General features: G+C 49.8%; 6 protein-coding genes and 3 non-coding genes across 9 annotated transcripts in view; 4 read left to right on the forward strand and 5 right to left on the reverse strand.

The window, feature by feature from the left end:
• VTN00DRAFT_6178 (uncharacterized protein) overlaps positions 1-73 on the reverse strand; it is a gene marked incomplete at both ends in the record, with an annotated part of 2,085 nt that extends 2,012 nt beyond the window's left edge. The window contains one exon of the mRNA XM_069432785.1: positions 35-73. Within this exon, the coding sequence (XP_069288610.1) occupies positions 35-73 (39 nt within the window). The remainder of the gene's footprint in view (positions 1-34) is intronic.
• A 70-nt stretch (positions 74-143) lies between these two features.
• VTN00DRAFT_6179 (uncharacterized protein) lies at positions 144-1,449 on the forward strand (the record flags this gene model as incomplete). The annotated part of the gene is made up of 6 exons (XM_069432786.1): positions 144-290; positions 379-518; positions 576-796; positions 851-965; positions 1,017-1,052; positions 1,173-1,449. 6 exons carry the CDS (start codon positions 144-146, stop codon positions 1,447-1,449), a joined length of 936 nt encoding a protein of 311 aa, XP_069288611.1.
• Positions 1,450-1,907: 458 nt separating this feature from the next.
• Positions 1,908-4,381, reverse strand: VTN00DRAFT_6180 (uncharacterized protein; the record flags this gene model as incomplete). Its single annotated transcript, XM_069432788.1, has 2 exons — positions 1,908-3,042; positions 3,096-4,381. The coding sequence occupies 2 exons, from the start codon at positions 4,379-4,381 to the stop codon at positions 1,908-1,910; spliced, it is 2,421 nt and encodes an 806-aa protein (XP_069288612.1).
• Positions 4,382-5,349: 968 nt separating this feature from the next.
• Positions 5,350-5,430, forward strand: VTN00DRAFT_t92. Its single transcript has one exon. It is a non-coding gene; the product is annotated as a tRNA-Ser (tRNA).
• A 1,837-nt stretch (positions 5,431-7,267) lies between these two features.
• Positions 7,268-7,348, reverse strand: VTN00DRAFT_t100. Its single transcript has one exon. It is a non-coding gene; the product is annotated as a tRNA-Ser (tRNA).
• A 1,431-nt stretch (positions 7,349-8,779) lies between these two features.
• On the reverse strand, positions 8,780-10,377 carry VTN00DRAFT_6181 (uncharacterized protein; the record flags this gene model as incomplete). Its single annotated transcript, XM_069432789.1, has 5 exons — positions 8,780-8,930; positions 9,287-9,579; positions 9,651-9,716; positions 9,783-9,843; positions 10,289-10,377. 5 exons carry the CDS (start codon positions 10,375-10,377, stop codon positions 8,780-8,782), a joined length of 660 nt encoding a protein of 219 aa, XP_069288613.1.
• A 1,821-nt stretch (positions 10,378-12,198) lies between these two features.
• On the forward strand, positions 12,199-12,291 carry VTN00DRAFT_t93. Its single transcript has one exon. It is a non-coding gene; the product is annotated as a tRNA-Asp (tRNA).
• A 540-nt stretch (positions 12,292-12,831) lies between these two features.
• Positions 12,832-13,965, reverse strand: VTN00DRAFT_6182 (uncharacterized protein; the record flags this gene model as incomplete). The annotated part of the gene is made up of 1 exon (XM_069432790.1): positions 12,832-13,965. One exon carries the CDS (start codon positions 13,963-13,965, stop codon positions 12,832-12,834), a length of 1,134 nt encoding a protein of 377 aa, XP_069288614.1.
• Positions 13,966-15,596: 1,631 nt separating this feature from the next.
• Positions 15,597-17,385, forward strand: VTN00DRAFT_6183 (uncharacterized protein; the record flags this gene model as incomplete). The annotated part of the gene is made up of 5 exons (XM_069432791.1): positions 15,597-15,762; positions 15,817-15,962; positions 16,019-16,439; positions 16,492-17,217; positions 17,282-17,385. The coding sequence occupies 5 exons, from the start codon at positions 15,597-15,599 to the stop codon at positions 17,383-17,385; spliced, it is 1,563 nt and encodes a 520-aa protein (XP_069288615.1).
• Positions 17,386-17,712: the final 327 nt, after the last annotated feature.

Raw genomic sequence — 17,712 nt, forward strand, 5'->3', positions numbered from 1 at the left:
GAGGAGGGAGAGAGAGAGCGGTGACAAAACATACGTTCGAGCCACGCGACAAGCTGAACATGCGCCGCTTCATCTTGCTTGTACCAGCCAGGGAGAGTCGTGAGAAGTGTAGGTTGAGGATGCAGCGGGAAATCCGGGGAAATATGGGTGCAGATCACCTGGCCCGTGGTGGAGACATGCACGAGCAAGAGCCCTATACCAGCCCGAGCGGCGAGACAGCGCGATCAACAATGCTACGACAGCAGCGTGGGTCGTGGTGGTACCCGATACCAACGGTGGAGAGGGAAGCTGTTAGAACAACCGCAGGCAAGATCTGCGCGAGGCTGGAGAGAAATGGATCAACTGGAGACTTAATTGCGTCCCTGAGCTGAAGGACAGGCAGACGGGCCGTTGAAAAGTGTGTCTGGTCAAGTCGTGGACGCCACGAGCCATACCGGAAGGGAAGAGCAGCTGTACCCCGCGGTTGGCCAGCCTCGATCAGGCATGGCGGAGATCGTCGATGCCGGCGATCCGATGAGGTAAAGCAAATGTGGAGCAGCCAAAGAACGTCTGGGTCTCTGGAAGCTCTGTGGCAGACGTGCTGTGACGATGGCTGGAGAGCAGACGGCGGGATACAAAGGAGCGCAAACCCGTCGGAAAGGAGAGAAAAGGTTGGCGGAACAGCCATGGACCAATGCGGCAAGGCGCGGCCTCGCGAGGCTAGAACGGGAAAAGACGATCATGACTCTCCTGAACCGCGGCTGGACACGGTCTGGCTCGCCGTCCGGCCTGTCCGAACTCCGCAACCTTGTGCCTTGTCCCCTGTCTTTTTGAGGAGCCTTTTTACGCAGTCCAGCGACTTCATGATCAGCCAGCAGCCAGCTCTCGGCCAACCTGGGAAATGCAACCCGCGCACACTTTCCACCAGCGGTAACTTCGCACACCACCCTTAGTGAGGCTAGTGGAGCGCTGGAGCTTGAGCTAAGGTAGTTCGGCCGCTACGGAGCTAGCTAACTAACTGCTTGCGAGCTTTGCAGCGGATCTGCCACTCGACCTACCCGGTCCGGAGAGCCGTACGTAACCGGCTGCATCCTGCCTCCCTCAATGCATCATTAGGCTGCTCCAACACGAAATGTCTTTCGTGCGGAGTGTGCTGCTGCTCGTGAACCCCGGCCAGGTCCCACGGGACGCAGGCTAGGGTTGTGGGCACGCTCCCCCGTCGGCCCTTGCCGAGCACGACAGCTGATCTCGCTTACATCTGGGACGGAAGAGCTCATACGGGGCATGTCCACGAATGGCAAGAGAATAACACGATTCTCGACCCTAAAGGCTGAAGTCCTCCGTAAACCGTCCATCATCACCCCCAAATGGCGCTCGAAAGTTACATTATGGCGACGACGGCTTGCCACGGTGCACAGAGGAACGAACCGTTCTGTTTGTCAAGTCAACCACGGATTGGCTCAGCCCTAACCGGACATGTCTATACGGTGTTTCGAAGCTGATGCCAGGGAGCGTCACCCCCCAGCCCCCCAAAGGGATTGGAGGACAGCCGTCCATACACCCTCCAAACAGCTAGCTAGCTGCCTACCCCGGGTACCTACCTAGCAGACATACCGAGTCACGGTACCCTCCTCGAAACCCCACAGGTCCAGCCCGGTCTGGGCCGCATGACATGAGATCCACGAAGGGATCGTGACTCTGTCACGTTTAACCTTCCCCGCATTTTGATTCTGGTCTCTGATAGGTACGTGTAAGCTTCGTGCATATATGAGTCCAGACAGGGGTCTTACCAGGGAGTGTACACAGTACTATGTACTCTAGCCATGTTAGATGTTTTTTGCACGATATCAAGATCTAAATGTCATTTTGCATAAATGATGCCTCTCGAATATGTACATATTTATGTGAGGTACATACGACCTACCATGTCAAATAGGCACTTTCAGCCTACTAGCTTTGGGGCCATGCGGTCCCCTCCGCAGCCGCAGATTCCAGCCCCAATCGTCTGGAGGACCGCCGTCAACACCATCCCCATCACCATCACCATCACCACCATTCTTAGAAGCTTCCCGCATGATCATCTCCACAACCTCCGGATTTCCGCCAAACGCGGCAACTTTCATCGCCGTGTTTATCGCCGTGTTCCCGAAGTCGTTCGACGCACGAGGGTCGGCCCCGGCTTCGAGCAGCAGCCGGACGACATCGGCATGGCCGCGCCAACAGGCCCCGTGCAGTGGAGTGCCTCCGAAGCGACCCCCGGGGGCGTGGACATCCATGCCGCAGTCGTGGATGAGGTATCGGACGAGGGGGGCCAGCCCGAAGGAGCACGCGTAGTACAGCGGGGTCGCCTGCGGTGGGTAGGAACGGTACAGCTTGTCCACCCGCCGGGGGCGGAGGAAGAGCAGTTGCACCCAGGCGAGGAAGTTCGCCGACTCGGAGGAGAGGAGCCTCGTGGCCTGGCGGAAGAGCTGCGGGTCGGATTCGAGGAAGGCCCTGGCGTGGTCGGCCCAGTTGTGGGCGACGTATCCCAGGAGAGGCCATTTCGCGAGTCGGTCTTTCATATCGTCGGCTGTGGTGCAAGGCCCGCTGCTGAAGTTCTGGAGGAGTAGATAGGCGAGACAGCGCCTTGCGATCTCGGTCTGCGACTCCCGTTCCGGGAGGTAGAACGTGGGGTTGTTCTTCGCCGCTCGGTCGGAGAGGAGGTAGTCGCGGAGCGAGTTGTGCGAGAGGACGATGTATGACCCCTCTTCCTGGGAGACGAACGATCCGCATATTTCGAGGATGTCCTCTGGGTCCCTCAGTTGATCCTCCGTGTCGAGGACTTGCATGTCCGCGGTGATCACGGCCCCTTCGGCCAGCTCCCGTAGCAAGAGAGGCCTCCTGGAGTACGCTAGCCAGAGCAGAGCGTTTCGTGCCAGCGATTTGTCATGTTCGTGGATCCGATTTAGCATTCTTTCATACGTCTCGTCGAGACTGCGAGGGAGAGTCTCTAGGGCTGACTTGATTGCCGCGTCGGTCCGCAACCTGGACAGCTCGTCGAGCTGACAGGTAACCCAGCGGAACCTAGGATAGTGTCAGTAGAGTACACTTGAGAAAGACAGGAAGGGAGTACGTACATTCCGCAAGCCTCCGCGCCTAGCTTTTCGGCTATTCTGGCCTTTAATGAGGGTTTGAGCTTCTGGAGTGTCCGGTCCGTTGCCAGGCTGGAATGTATCAGTCTCTCGATGTCTTGATCGGCCTCCCACGATCGAGTCGATATTCTTTGCACACCCTGCAACAAACGGACAATATCAGGCTCTTCACGGCTGGTCACAAGTACCTTTGTGTTTCCCGGACCCGTGCGCGAAACATCTAGGAGGACCTTTATGACAGTCTCCCTATCCTGGCATTCATCCAGAGCATCGACAACTATGATAGCCGTACGACACGGCCGAAGGGCCGTTTTTAGTAACGTTTCCAGCTCATCGAGACTTGGAGGCGTCAGCCTTCCTTCAAGGCCAGCGTGGAGTGACATGATCTCTTCTATTACAGCCGGCAATGGATCAATATATTTGCATAACTGCACCACGATAGCTCCCAACACAGACTCCGGCTGGCAGCTTTCCAGATTACGGAAATCACAGTAGTAGTAGGCCACTGAGACGCCGTCTTGCGCCTGAGGCAGCACATAGCGGTTCAATATTGTGGAGGTCAAGAACGTCTTCCCAGATCCAGGAATTCCGTAGATCCAGAGAAACTTCTCCGTACCGTCGATCCAAGGTCGCATCCCCTCGCTGCCCAGAATCCAGGTTCCTGCATCAGCATCGTGCTTTGACGAAACGCTCGCATGCATCGATTCATAATCCACCCTGCAAAGCCACTGGCAAGCCTGTGTTCTCCTTGCTAAGGCTTCGTGAGATTTCCGGTCCACCCTGTCCTCTTCGAGTCCCTGATGGATCTTATTCAAGACGATCTGAGCCGTCTGCATAGAAGCCGCTGTCTCCGTTGAGAGGATCAACGTGAGGGAGCTCTTGTGGTGCGCTAACCGGCCCAGTAGAGCAGCGGTATCCTTCTGCTTCAGTGGCCACAGCAGTCTCTCGACCGTTCCTGCAAACTTGCCGTTGGAAGAAGAAGCCATCGCCTTTGCCGATTGCAGAATGTCCAAGATCTCCAGCATGGTTTCCCGCGTGCCTTGAACAGCCGCGGTAAACGTACCCTTTCCCGCTTTGGTGACCATCTCCTCATGTGCAAGGCCCCTGAGAGCAACCAGAATGCCGCTCATCTCTGTAAGGTCGTCGACGAGTTTGCGCATGTCCTTCGGGGCATTGGCTACTGCGCACCCGTAAGCGTAGCATTTCCCGAGCACATCAGCGGCCAACCCGATGAGTTGAGTGATGGTCGCCGTCATTGATAGAGGATCCATGTTTGTGATGCCCCTAAAATTTTGCTTTTCAACAATCTATATCGCTCAACGAGCGTGCACATCTAATGAATTTCTGCCTTTGAATGACTCCAATAATAGAGCCAATTGGGCCACGGGCCTGGTGAGGTCCTATCGCCTTGAACCATATCAGCAATGACATTGTCCTCAAGAGAAAAAGAAAAACAACTGCAAGCGTAAACAGGGAGCAAATACAATACTAGTATATTATAGATTATGAAATCGCGTTATAGGCTGCTTTCGTGACAGGTAGGCTGCTTTCGTGACAGGAGCGTATGCGGGGTAGGCTGAACTAGCAGCACCTAGCAATTCGGATTTACCCCGCATGGTCTAAGAGTGTGACTAAACATAGCCATGTAGTTAGAAGAAGAACGAAATCGCCTGATGCCCAGCTGGGGATCAACGAAGAATTAATATATCGCTGATATGTGCCATGTATGTATTACCATCAACCATGGCAGGTCGAGTGAGATCGCCAGCTGGACGCTCGCGCTCGTGGCTGTGATTCCTTATATATAGAAATCGTTTCTTGTTTCTGAGGACCGGGTCTCTGGCGCAAAACTGATGCTTGGGTTGATTGCATACATTTTGCAAATAGCACTGTACTGTTTGATATGCGCAGGTCCAAAAATAGCCCGCCCAGGTGCCATGGAGGTACCCGACATCCACAAATGTCAGCACTAGGTAGTGGAAAAGGGCTTCTATGGGTAAAAAAGATTTAGTAACATTTCTTTTGTAGAAGTCTTTGCTGACGAGATGTCGGAGATGCACTTTCCGAACCTTGGAAATAGGTACTGCTCATTTCAATCCTGGGATGGGAGCAACACCGCCTTTACCCAGCCACGTGATTGGGAACCAAGTTAAGCGTTTGAGGGATCAGATGGGTACGAAAAGGAATACGTAGAAATTTGCAGATTAGGAAGTTAATGCCACTGTCTGTTCGACAAACAGACACTTTGGCCGAGTGGTTAAGGCGCAAGCCTGCTAAGCTTGTGGGTTCGCCCGCCTGGGTTCGAATCCCAGAGGTGTCGTATAAATATTTATGTTTTTTGCCATCGTTTTATTTTTTATTCTGGCTGGAGAATGTCCACTTGCCCCGGTTCGTGTACACTTAAGCCACAAACTTCACGCATCACGGCTGATGTCTGAGTCTTGATATAAGCTCTAAATGGGGGTATCCCAGCATCTAGAAAGGAGAAGTTATGAAACCTTCAAAGAGGCAGTATAACAATCTCAGAGGCATCTCGGAAGGGTTAAATGTATAAATGCTCTATTTATGTAGATATGGTTGCCTGAAATGTCCGACAAGCAGTTGTAATGACTGATTTAGAATGATGGTCATCTCCATCTCAAACACAGCTAGAATTTAAACTAGTCAGATAATGCATGCAAATAAGGACATAAGTGCCACTCTACCCAAATAGTCGACTGATTGAAAGCAAGCAAAAGGGGGAAGGTGGGAAATGAGGGGGAAACAAAAGGAAAAGTAGGAAGTGAAAAGGAGGAAGAGAGAGAGAATGCACTGCTACTCTCGTGACTGTGAGTTTCACCCTACAGTAATTACATTTTTCTTGGAGAGAAAAGCTTCTCATAGCCCACCCAAACCCCTACCAGAATGAAAACAGGGAATTTTTTCAAAATGGGGATAAATGATCCGAGCTTTCTAAACTAGATTCAACATTGCCCCAATGACATCTGCAACAGCCTCTGTGTGCATTATGACAAAGGCTAACATATATTTCCCTCCCTTGGCTGGCGGGAAGGCTCAAATGGGTCGATTCAAGTTGCATTGATGGCCAATTTTGTGGCAACAACATGCAGAGTTTTAGGCTTGCAGTTTAAGTGGCTATACTTTGACACAATCAGATTGCCATCACCGGAAAGCAATCTTTGAAAGCATTGCATATCTTGAGAACAAGACCATTTGTTATATTAGGATCATACCCCAGACCATCAAGAATAAAATCTTTGTTTTGTAATGGTCTAAGTCCGTTTGTTGGAGGACCTTTATAGCAGCGGAAAATAATTTCACAAACTCGCGATGTGACAAAGAGGCCAGTCTGCTTAATAAGTTGTGTAAATGATAGTCAGTAGTCGGCATTGGTGGTCAATAGTGATTTCCCATCTATCTGTCGAATGGACATCTATAGAGGAATAGGGGTTATTTGTTGGCATACTTCACAGTGGCTCATCAGCAACGAGAACATTCCACTGCGAGGAGTTAACATTTATAATGACACTACTGGCATATCATTTTGTCATTGTCCTGTTAGGGAATCCTGTAATTTCACGAGAACTCATAGATACCCTTATAGAAAAGAATCAAACAGGTCTGATCATATTGCCTATCATGTTCTATATGGCTTTTCTGACCAATATTTTATCACTAATAGGAGTTCGTTCTTCTCGAGAGAGATGTCCGCTCTGGGATTGAGCAACTTTTGGAGGCGTGCGCAGTCCGTAGCCAGTTGATCTATGATCGAGCTCGCACCTTTCCTTCAATAATCGGTTCCATTGCCGTCAACCACGTCGATAGATCTATGGGAGATTTTTATCCCTGCGGGAATAATTTCCTTGGGCAACTGCCAGCGGGCAGTGTTGCCTCACTCTCCGAAGCAGATGAAGATTCTTTACGCGATTATTCTGTGGTTACACCGGAATTATCAGCACCGGCAATACGTCCAACCTTGTGGTGACAATATAAGAGGCCCTCCTGTGTCAGGCTCTCTGGTCACATTCCCTTTAAATCAGGACCCTTTCTTCTCTGCTTGCTCTAAAGACTTCCTCTAGCATTGCTTGTAAAAAGGTCCAGCGAATAAAAAGATAAAAGAAAACGATGAGGGAGGGGGAAAAATACGAAGATCTAACCGACACCTCTGGGATTCGAACCCAGGCGGGCGAACCCACAAGCTTAGCAGGCTTGCGCCTTAACCACTCGGCCAAAGTGTCTGTCTCTGAAATGGCAAGCTTGCAGAGCATGTAGGACATGAGCACATAAAAGAGAATGCTGCTGGCATAGTTGACCCTACCTTAGGGAACTTAAAAGTAAGTGAGATGAAGTGTGCTTAAATGATGGCAAGGTGAAGCCATAGCCCTCCCCAGGCAAAAAGATGAAGCCCACACGTTCCCACCCGGGCTATCTGCGAAGCAAATAGCTAGGTATGCTGGATAAATTCCTCAGCATACCTGGGCCTGAGCTTGAAATGACGAACCCTGGAAATCAAATGAGCCTTAGCTTAAGAATAACTTTGGTAATTAGCCTAAGCATGTTTAACCCGGGTATTACCAAACCTAGGTAGGCTTGAGAAATTTCAATAAGCCTGGGCATTGTTAAGCATAGGCTCAGTTATGTGATTCCAAAGCTCCTAGAAGGCAAAACATGGTTGTCCTGCTATATATAAATGAACATCGCGGCTGCATTTAATGCTGAGGAGACACTTTAAACAAGACCAGTTTTTAAGATGTATATATTGGGGAAGGTCCGGCTTTTGACAGACCTTTTAAATCTTGGGTGCGGGTCGGCGTGAATCTCGAGGCACGTGACATTCCCCTAGGGCGGCGAGACTACCCAGGAAGGGGGCGAGTACAAACATTTTAGTAAGACACACAACATTTTTAATCATTTGGTGGAATGGCCAGTATCATCTGCTTACTGGAAACATGGTCGACCAGCCTAAGTTTCACACCAGCTGCTTTGCTATCTCTATAGTCTCTATTTAATGATTTTTATATCTTCAATATGGCCTTCTTGTTCTATTAGAACACAATATTGACCGAAGATGAGCCTTGACAGTTGTGACCAAGAATAGATGGTTAACAGTCCTAGGATCCAATTTGGATCCGTTCTTTCCGAGCTAACTTCTGCTGTGACTGCTTCATGCAAAAACCATGCCTTGCCCGCTTCCTGCTGGTCTCCAGTCTCCCAGGGCTCAGCCACTGCGCAATCCTAGGGAATTTGGATAAGGTGTTGAGCCCTCACACTCTTTGCAACATCACTCTAGCTTGCGGAACAAGTTTCCAGGGAGAACTTCTCAGAATACAACATAGATAAGGCAGCATGGTGCACACGAGCTGGACATACGGAATAACGAAGGCTTTCCAGTAACATCCTGATATATCTAGGGAAGGCGATCCAGCTGGAACCGCTACCACTGCCATAGAAAAGAGATCCTAGGACTCGCTGCACCATCTTCTGGCTCATAACAAGCACAGACACTGTTATTTTGTCAGTCCCAGGTCATGGTAAAGAGGCTCGACCCTGTGACACGATTAGGGGGCAAAAACACTCACTCCTCGAAACAACCCTGTAATTTATCGCTTGGACAAAAGGTCTCAGGGTAGTCGGTCCAGAGGGTACATGGAATTTGGGTGGGTTCTGGCTTATAGAGAGAGGACACGGTTGACAATGGTCTTGCCTCCTGCACAGACCGTGACTCGTTGATTTGGAATGTCAAGGTATGAGACAGATGTGCAGCCATAGGCCAAGTCGCTGTTGACATCGGTCAAGGCGTACACGTAACCGGGTCGAAGTCTATAATATTCTTGTTAGTATATGAACTAATTGAGTATTGTCCACGAAAAGGACGGGATGTCTACGGTCAACGTTGTCGCTGCTGCTGTCCCAGCTGTTAAAGATGGGCCCGATGTAATGGGCCCATAGTAAACCATGTTCGTGAGGCAGTCGATCCTGATACTGTAAGCGGACAGGCAGGCTCATCTCGCCTTGCCTTGGGCTTCGACACGGCGAGCAGCCGCCGTGTATTATATTTCCATGCCGAAATTGGATATGCCTGCTTGAAAGCTCGCAGCCCTTTCCCAATTCATTCAGCTCGCCTGGTTTATCTGCCATAGTTGTGCTGATAATGCAATTAGATAGCCGGGTCATACGTTGGGCTGCCGAAAATTCCTTGCGTTTGGAGGTAGTTCTTCATCCACGAAGAGTAAGCATCTGCCCAGCCGTTCCTCGGCCGAGGAGTAATGCAGCCTTCATCGAGCTGAACAAAAGCGTCATAAATCCGGTTGTGGGTTTTCCTGAATACTTTTGCAACATCTCTATCATTCGGCATGGAGAAAATCACGGACATCGTGTTCAGCAGACTCAGGCTCGTTCTATACATGTCCTCCCTTTTACCAGGACCTCCTCCGGGAGACGGAAAACCCTCGAGTTTGGGGGCAAACATCTTTTGAGGGTTCGTTAGAAAATAATAATAATAATAATAATAAAAGGAGGTGTTATAATACAAACACTTACGTTGCCCTTGATCTCATTGATCTTGTGATCAGGTACAGTGAGATCCGGGTATTGATCACCTGGAAGCTATCCACCAAATAATAACGTCAACCTCTACAAAAATCCCATGTCAATTCTGTCAAATGCACATACCTTGTTAAAGATCTCCTGCAGCTTGCCACTTTTGACAAAATTGCCCCTAAAAGCGTTGCAACTAAGGTGGTTACTGTCAATTACATCCACATAGAACTGTGGGAGGATTTGCAGTTCGTCTGGCAAATTGGCTCTGTTGTTAGTCCCTAAATAGATATTTATAATAATGAACCTGGGAAAATCGCAGACGCACAACACTTCATTTTGGCTAGTTATGTAACATACATACTACCAGTGAGCGGCTGAGTGCTGATGATCTACAGTTGGAAGTCTATTTATCTGCATGGCCCCCACGCGCTTCACCGCCCCCAAAGAATTAACAGCATACAGTAGGACGACAACTATCGCCAGACTTCACCTCTACGTTACTGACTCTTTTCCATCAAAATGCCGCCTCAACCGTCACGGAATACTGCAACTCCATCATTATCGTTTCCCATGGCTGTTTCATCGTCACCTCGAAACTTCCTTGACTTACCCTCAGAGACATTGGAGCCTGTTCTCACTTCAGGACCTTGCCTCTGTAACTCGGGTTTGTCGCGTCCTTCGTCAACTTGCCGAGCCAGTACTGTATCGATCCATTCATCTTCGCCATAAGCTAAATGGCGAAAATTCGCAAAAACAGTTGAACAGTTTCCAGGACTTGTCGTTCATATCCGCGAGCTACATATTCACTACCATCGTTCCGGATTGGAAGATTTTCCAATGTATTATGAAGTCCTAGGACCAACTATTACTCGTCTCTTCAACTTTGACAGGTTAGTTGTTAGATGTGATAATTTCAAGGAAATCCCTGGTTTCCTCGTCAGCCAGAGCGACAGCAAAAAGAGAACAAAAAATTGATGGCCGGGGACCCTCTTTGTCAGTCAGTAACCCCAGGATCGCAGGTTCTACGTCGCCTGAAATCCTGTAAGTAGATCGCTTCAACCAAGACTTTAGCTTTGTTATTATTTCACACAGACTAATCGATCTAAAAGGCAATTTTTACTTCAATAACATGTGCGAAACGTGGGAACTGGATACAAGGGAATCGCTCTTCTTCCACTATGAACTGAGAAGAAGCATGAGCCTAACCGGAGCTCGCTTCGACGAGTTCCCTCACCATCATAAAGCGGCACCCAGATCAACCCCTTTGGAGGAGTTGGTCCTCTTGACGTGCGATATCACCCCAGAGGGACTTTCCGAGCTTCTGACTTATCCCCGCGCCTTGAAACACTTTACCTTCAAAGGCGAGTGTCATTTTAAACCTAAGAAACTCTCCCCAAACAGAGCCGCCTATTTGAACGCCTTGATGCCCCACCGTCTCTCGTTAAAGTCTTTGGATCTTGATCTATATTATCAAACCTGTAATGAGGGCGTCGACCTTCATGAATTCTCGGTGTTGGAAGAGCTCACCATCGATCCGCGCATGCTGAAGGGAGATGACGAAGCATCTCTACGCCTTGGGGGAGTATTTCCTCCATGCCTTCGAAAAATCACGTTCCGGGGATTCATTTGTTTCGACCAACTTTCATAGATTATCCTTCAGAAGCTGTCAGAGGCAGAGCTACCTCACTTGCACGGTCTTGATTTCGAACATCCAAGTTCCTGGGCTGAGTCCACTGAGGTATATAGGAGTATCAAGAGTTATTTTGGAAGAGATGCGGCTACAGTATCACTAAAAAAAAGCCGGACTGACATGTGCAGCTTTGCTTGCTTCCTCTACAGCTCCCAGCGGAAGCCTTTGCGACCCTTGGCGTACGGCTATCACTTCGCGTGGAAAGGACTAGCCTGCCTCTTCTAGAGCTCAAGGAGTTCCCGTGTAAATACTTGTGGTTTACTCCGAAAAAAAATGAAACACTCTGGTGGTATAAGGGCCCAGTCGCCGGAGTTGAATTCTGGTGAAGGACACAAGCCGGATGAGACGCTCCTCAGGCCTCAATTTTTACCATAAGAAATATTGCAAGATAATGCCTGAGTCTCATAGCTAGGTACCTACTAGGTAGTTCTTGCAACTCGATTCGCAACCAAGAGTTACTGAAACCGCGTTTACGACTTGGAAACGAGCTATTTATAGATCAGTTACAGCAACACTTCAATGTGATTTATTACTTGGGTATGTAACCATTGCTACGTAAGTGGGGACTTAGTTGCTATAGCTTCTATAATTCATGCAATTAATTCTTTGGAATCACATTAAATGTACAATATATTATACTCCATATATGTTGAACAAAAAATACCACTCAACCACCTTGCAGTAAAAACGTACTAACCTAAAACAATCTATTTCACTTGATCAGCAGAAAAGATTCATGCGGAAGTTTGCCTCGAAGGCGAGGCACCTCGCATTATTTATTCGTACGAATGGCGTTCCTAGGATCTATTGGCTTTAAGTAATCCACATTTTTCCGACACCATTGATCCTGTCATCAATTCCTCGATGGTCTAGTGGTCATGATTTCCGCTTGTCATCTTCTCTGGAAGAGAACAAGCGCGGGAGACCGGGGTTCGATTCCCCGTCGGGGAGACTTAAGGACAATTTTTTTTTTCGATTTTAAATTTATTTTTTTAATTTACCTACTAGAATCGCGTTTTAAGTAAGTGATTTCGCCCATGTCTATCTAGTAGATAAGATGTCGGGGCCATGGGCGCCACAGTTGGGGCTCTCTCCAGGATGTCACGCGAAGGTAGACGTGTACTCGATTGATAACGAACCGCCTAGTCGGTGAATGAATGAATGAATGAATGTCCTTATTCTTAGGTAGGTTCATATATTCATCTTCGCATCTCGATGGCATCAATGTTCTATGCCTTGTATCTACGGTACGGTGAGAACTACGTATGCACTGTATGTAGATTGACATGATGGCTTAAGCTACCTCTTAGGTAATCTAACTCAAGACCAATCTTTCTCTGGTTTATATAATGCACTGCATATGATATCTAATTCTAGATACGTATCTTTTAGCGACATGTCTTTCATGGAAGGAATGAAGGGATAGTTATCACTCATAATCTGGTATTCACGTACAAAAAATGAGAAGGAAACCCCCCGACCAAAAAGCCTCTAAATTGCACTCATCAACATCCTCTCCCCGTTAGCAATGGACCTGAACTTATCCGTCCCCAGGTACCGTCCCTTGAAAAGCCAGACCGAGATAGACGGGAGCCTCCACCCACACATGACGCCCGTCCCTTTGCTCCGTCCCAGAGTTACTGCGATCACCCGGAGACAACTCGTGCCGTATTCGACAGGCTCCCGACCCTGGAGCACATTGTGCAGGTTCTTCGCCAGGTGGACTGCCTGGTCTTCGGCGTACTTGGCCTGTTTGGGTTCAAGGCCGGTCACGTCGCCGGCGGCCCAGATGCTGGTGGTTGATTTGGCGCGCAGGAACTCGTCCACGATCACGTCGCCTTTGTCGTTGAGGAGGGAAGAGGGGAGGAAAGATGTATTGGGCGTTTCGCCAATGGTGGGAAGGTAGAGGTCTACAATGAGGTCCGGAGCACTTGTGGAAAGGGACAGTTTTGTCTTCCCATCCGCGGTACGGGACGTTCGTGCGATTTTGGTGCCATGGACGATTTTCACGCCGAGTCGTGAGAGTTCCTTCTCCGCAATTTGGGAAATGTGCTCCGGCAGTGTGGGGAGCAGTCGCTTGTCCGACGTCACGATTGTGACCTCCTTGCCCTTCTGGTAGTACTCGAATGCAATTTCGCCAGCGACCTCTGACCCTGTTGCACCTCCACCGCCGATGACAATGGTTTTTGCAGCGGCAACCTTCGACTGCAGATCGTGCAATGCATCGAGCGTGCTCTGGTGGTCCTTCAGCGGTTTCCAGGGCATGCCATCCTTGTACGACGCCCCTGTCGCCACGACCAGATGATCGTAGCGGATCTCCCTTCCATCGTTGACAAGCACCGTGTTGCTAGACAGGTCGACCTTGTGTGCTGTTCCGAGGATGAATTCGAAGCTCTCCTTGGGGTACCTGTCGAAACCTGGCAGGAATGGCTGGAAGAGATCGTCGTCTTTAAACTGACCGGGGACAATACCGCGCACGGATGCGAGGTTCCAGTAGATATGGTCCGAGGGAGAAACTAGGGTCACCTTGAAGTCCTGGGTGAGCGGGTAGGTATGCTTAAGCAGCTTGTGCGCGACACCCAGGCCAGTAATTGATGCTCCCAGGATGACGATCTGTCGGGTCATCGTGGCGCACCAAGATTGATAAGAATTTAGGTAAACAAGATGGGATGAGAGGAAAGCAAGCACACGATCTGGAACAGATCCGGACTGATCCAAAGGAAAAAAGGTACTATGGGGCAGATCGCAAGTTTTCCCCGGACCTCTGCTATCAGACAGAAGACAGGACCCGCAGAAAGTCAAGCACTGGTTAATAAGAGTCCGGGGTTGAGTATTTACTCCGTATGGATCTGTAAACAGGCGGAACGGAGAATGCTTTGTCATCCAAGCAGAAAGATGAATAATAACTACACCAGAATCGATGGAGTGTCTGACTAATTATTCTGGAATTAACTTAGTACAGCTAGGTTGTCAGACTTTGGGATTTTGCTCTTCTAGCCATAGGAAAGTCCAATGATTAGCCTGCAAGGCGAGAAACGAAAGATCAATTGGATTCTCCATAGGAAGTGGTTTCCTGGATTCGTAATGTTGGGTGCCTGGGTGCCGATCGGATTAGTCATGCAAACCAAGCGATCAAAATCTGAGGTTGACTGCAACAACATAATTGAAACCGTTAAACCTGTATCAGGAAGCTCGGGCACTGCAAGATTCGCGAGTATATACTCTGTACTGTAGAAACAACCCAATAAAACCCCCGTCAGCCCTAGCCCTGACTTCCTTCCAGGGCACCGGCTTGAGCCGCTCGGAACCGGTGCCTGGAGAGGCAGGTGCCAATCTTATCGGATAGCGTCGCAGCGGCACGTGCCTTGCGTCGTATTCCTCCGCAGTCGAATGGCATCAGTTGCATCATGATCAATCCCAACGTCAGTCCTGGTCTAGAGACAGAACTGCCGGTTATCCGGATTGAGATCGCAGTCTCTCTCTGCATTGTCCCTTCGACACGGCTATCAACGCAGTTGTCCATTCTCTCATCGGTAGGTATCTACCAAACCCGCCGGTCGCCCGAGTGCGCTATCGAAAGTTGCGCGTCGGGTCCCATACGTGATGCGACGCTACGAAGCTTCTTAGCTACGGGAGCCAAAAGCTTGTGCGACGGTGGGCGAATCGTCGTCTTCTAGAACGAGATAGGCCCATCGAGGCAGACGGCGAGGCGACGACGCCTAGCCGAGCCGCGCCGGTTCTCCGCATGCTGGGCTGATCGGTGGATCTCAATAGTTTGCTTTTGGTCAAAGAACCTCAATAATTCGCTCATGTTGCAGAAACAGCAACGGCGGGCATGGCTGCACGGCTGATGCTTATTCAATTTATCCAAGTTGGAATTCTTTTCGTTATTGCTGTATTGGGTTACTGATCCTTGCTTATTTCCGCAGATATCATCCAGGTTCCTGATAGCATCATCATCCTGGCTACCCTGAATTCCGGCGGGAAAATGGTGTCGATTAGATCCACCGGATGCAGGTCCACCGCCTATCATCAGCCCGGTTTGTATCTCACTAGCTGAAAGAACCTTCTTTAGCTTGCCGGTGTTTACGGAGCAATGCATAGGTTTGGTTCCAATCAACATGCTACGCTAGGATGCGGGGATATGAACATGCATACGGATAATCCTTCCGGACCGGCACATATAAGTGCTATGACTTCTCCTCAGGGGTGCCTCAGAGGAGCGGTTGCCGTCCATCACTTTGCTGGATCTGACAATGCATTTCTCCGCCTCAATTGCTTTGCTGCTGGGCAGCGCAGTGGCCGCCCTTCAGAGCCCCCACCAGAGGATTACACAGAAGGTTCAGAAGAGCACACCTCTTCTAACAAGTGAAGCACCCCACGTGTACCGCAACCATAGCTACTTGAACGCCAAGACGAAGAGTAGGTGTATCTGATCAAAGCTGCAAGTAGCGTTTAGAGGCTTATCAAGTTTAGGATTCGCCGTCAATGGTAGCGCTCTCCCTGATGTTGACTTCAACATCGGCGAATCCTACGCCGGTACTCTGCCAAACACTCCCTCCGGAAATTCGAGCCTGTTCTTCTGGTTCTTCCCGTCGAAGAACCCTGCTGCTTCTGATGAGGTACGTCCACACGATACCTGTTCGTCTTATGGGATATCGCTAAACAGATAACATAGATTACCATCTGGCTGAACGGAGGACCAGGATGTAGTTCTCTGGTCGGCCTGCTGCAGGAGAATGGACCTTTCCTGTGGCAGCCTGGAACTTACGCCCCGATCCAGAACCCATATTCCTGGGTGAACCTGACCAACATGGTCTGGGTGGACCAGCCTGCCGGAACGGGATTCTCCCCGGGACCACCAACGGTCAACGACGAGACGGATGTCGCGAAGCAATTTATGGACTTTTGGAAACGGTTTGTGGACACCTTCGGGCTGCAGGGCCGCAAGGTGTACATCACCGGAGAGAGTTATGCCGGACAGTACATCCCGTACATCGCCTCTGCGATGCTGGACAAGGAAGACACCAAGTACTTCAATGTCAAAGGAATTCAGATCAACGACCCGTCCATCAACGAGGATGATACACTGATCGAAGGTAACTCCCCTTGTCTTGCAAATGAAGAGAAGAACAATAATAACCGCAATAGCTCCTTCCGTGCTGGCCCTGAACCACTTCAAGAACGTCTTCGCACTCAATGAAACATTCATGACTGATATCAACAAACGCGCTGAGGAGTGTGGATACAATGAGTTCATGGAGAACGCCCTCACCTATCCTCCGAAGGGCAAGCTCCCTACCGCTCCCGACTCTTCAAGACCCGGCTGTGACGTCTGGGAATCTATCATCTCAGCGGCGTACTATGTCAATCCGTGCTTCAACATCTACCACCTGACCGATTTCTGCCCCTACACCTGGAATACAATGGGCTTCCCCTCGCTGGCTGGCGGACCGAACAACTACTTTAACCGCTCGGACGTGCAGGCCGTCATCCACGCCCCGCCGACCAACTACCTCGTCTGCGGCGAGTACAATGTCTTCCCCAAAGGAGACAAGTCCGTCCCGAGCGCGCTGGGCCCACTTCCCAGCGTGATTGAGCGCACCAACAACACCATCATCGGCCATGGATGGCTGGACTTCTTGCTCTTCGCCAACGGCACCCTCGCCACGATCCAGAACATGACCTGGAACGGCGCCCAGGGATTCCAGAAGCCGCCCAAAGAGCCGCTCTTCGTCCCGTACCACGCGGGACTGGCGGAGCTGGGCGAGGGAACTGCACCCACTCCGTTCACGCAGGATGCGGGTGCCGGATACCTGGGCACAGCGCACACGGAGCGTGGGTTGACCTTCACGTCCGTGTATCTCTCTGGACATGGTAAGTTATCTTCAGGTATTCCGTTTCTAATTTGGTTTTCAGAGAAGACTAATCCTTTTTGTAGAAATCCCGCAGTATGTCCCTGGTGCCGCCTACAGGCAACTCGAGTTCCTGCTCGGGCGTGTTAAGAGCTTGTCCACGATCGGGAACTACACCACCTTGCCCTAATACCATCAGTCCGCTGGGAGGTAAAATTCCCGTGATATGACAGTCATAAGTGATTTATGTATCAATGTGTATGTCTAGAGAATAATGATATGATAATGTAGGATACGCAGAGATTTATTAATCACTACAGAAGTCTATATATATAGTGCAATCAGTTAATCCATCATTTTCATCTACCTAACAGCCAGCTGGCCCCTTACTGTTCTTTGTAGGCGAAGACTCATACTGGATATCATTCTTCTCTCTCCAGACAGGAGAATGTCTGCTTTCTACCGTGCAATATGTTTGATTCATCCGCTTTATGGTGCTTGGTAGCTATGCACTGTG

The sequence above is a fragment of the Thermoascus crustaceus genome (assembly GCF_041956765.1).
Source record: "Thermoascus crustaceus strain CBS 181.67 unplaced genomic scaffold VTN00scaffold_3, whole genome shotgun sequence".
Lineage (NCBI taxonomy): Eukaryota > Fungi > Ascomycota > Eurotiomycetes > Eurotiales > Thermoascaceae > Thermoascus > Thermoascus crustaceus.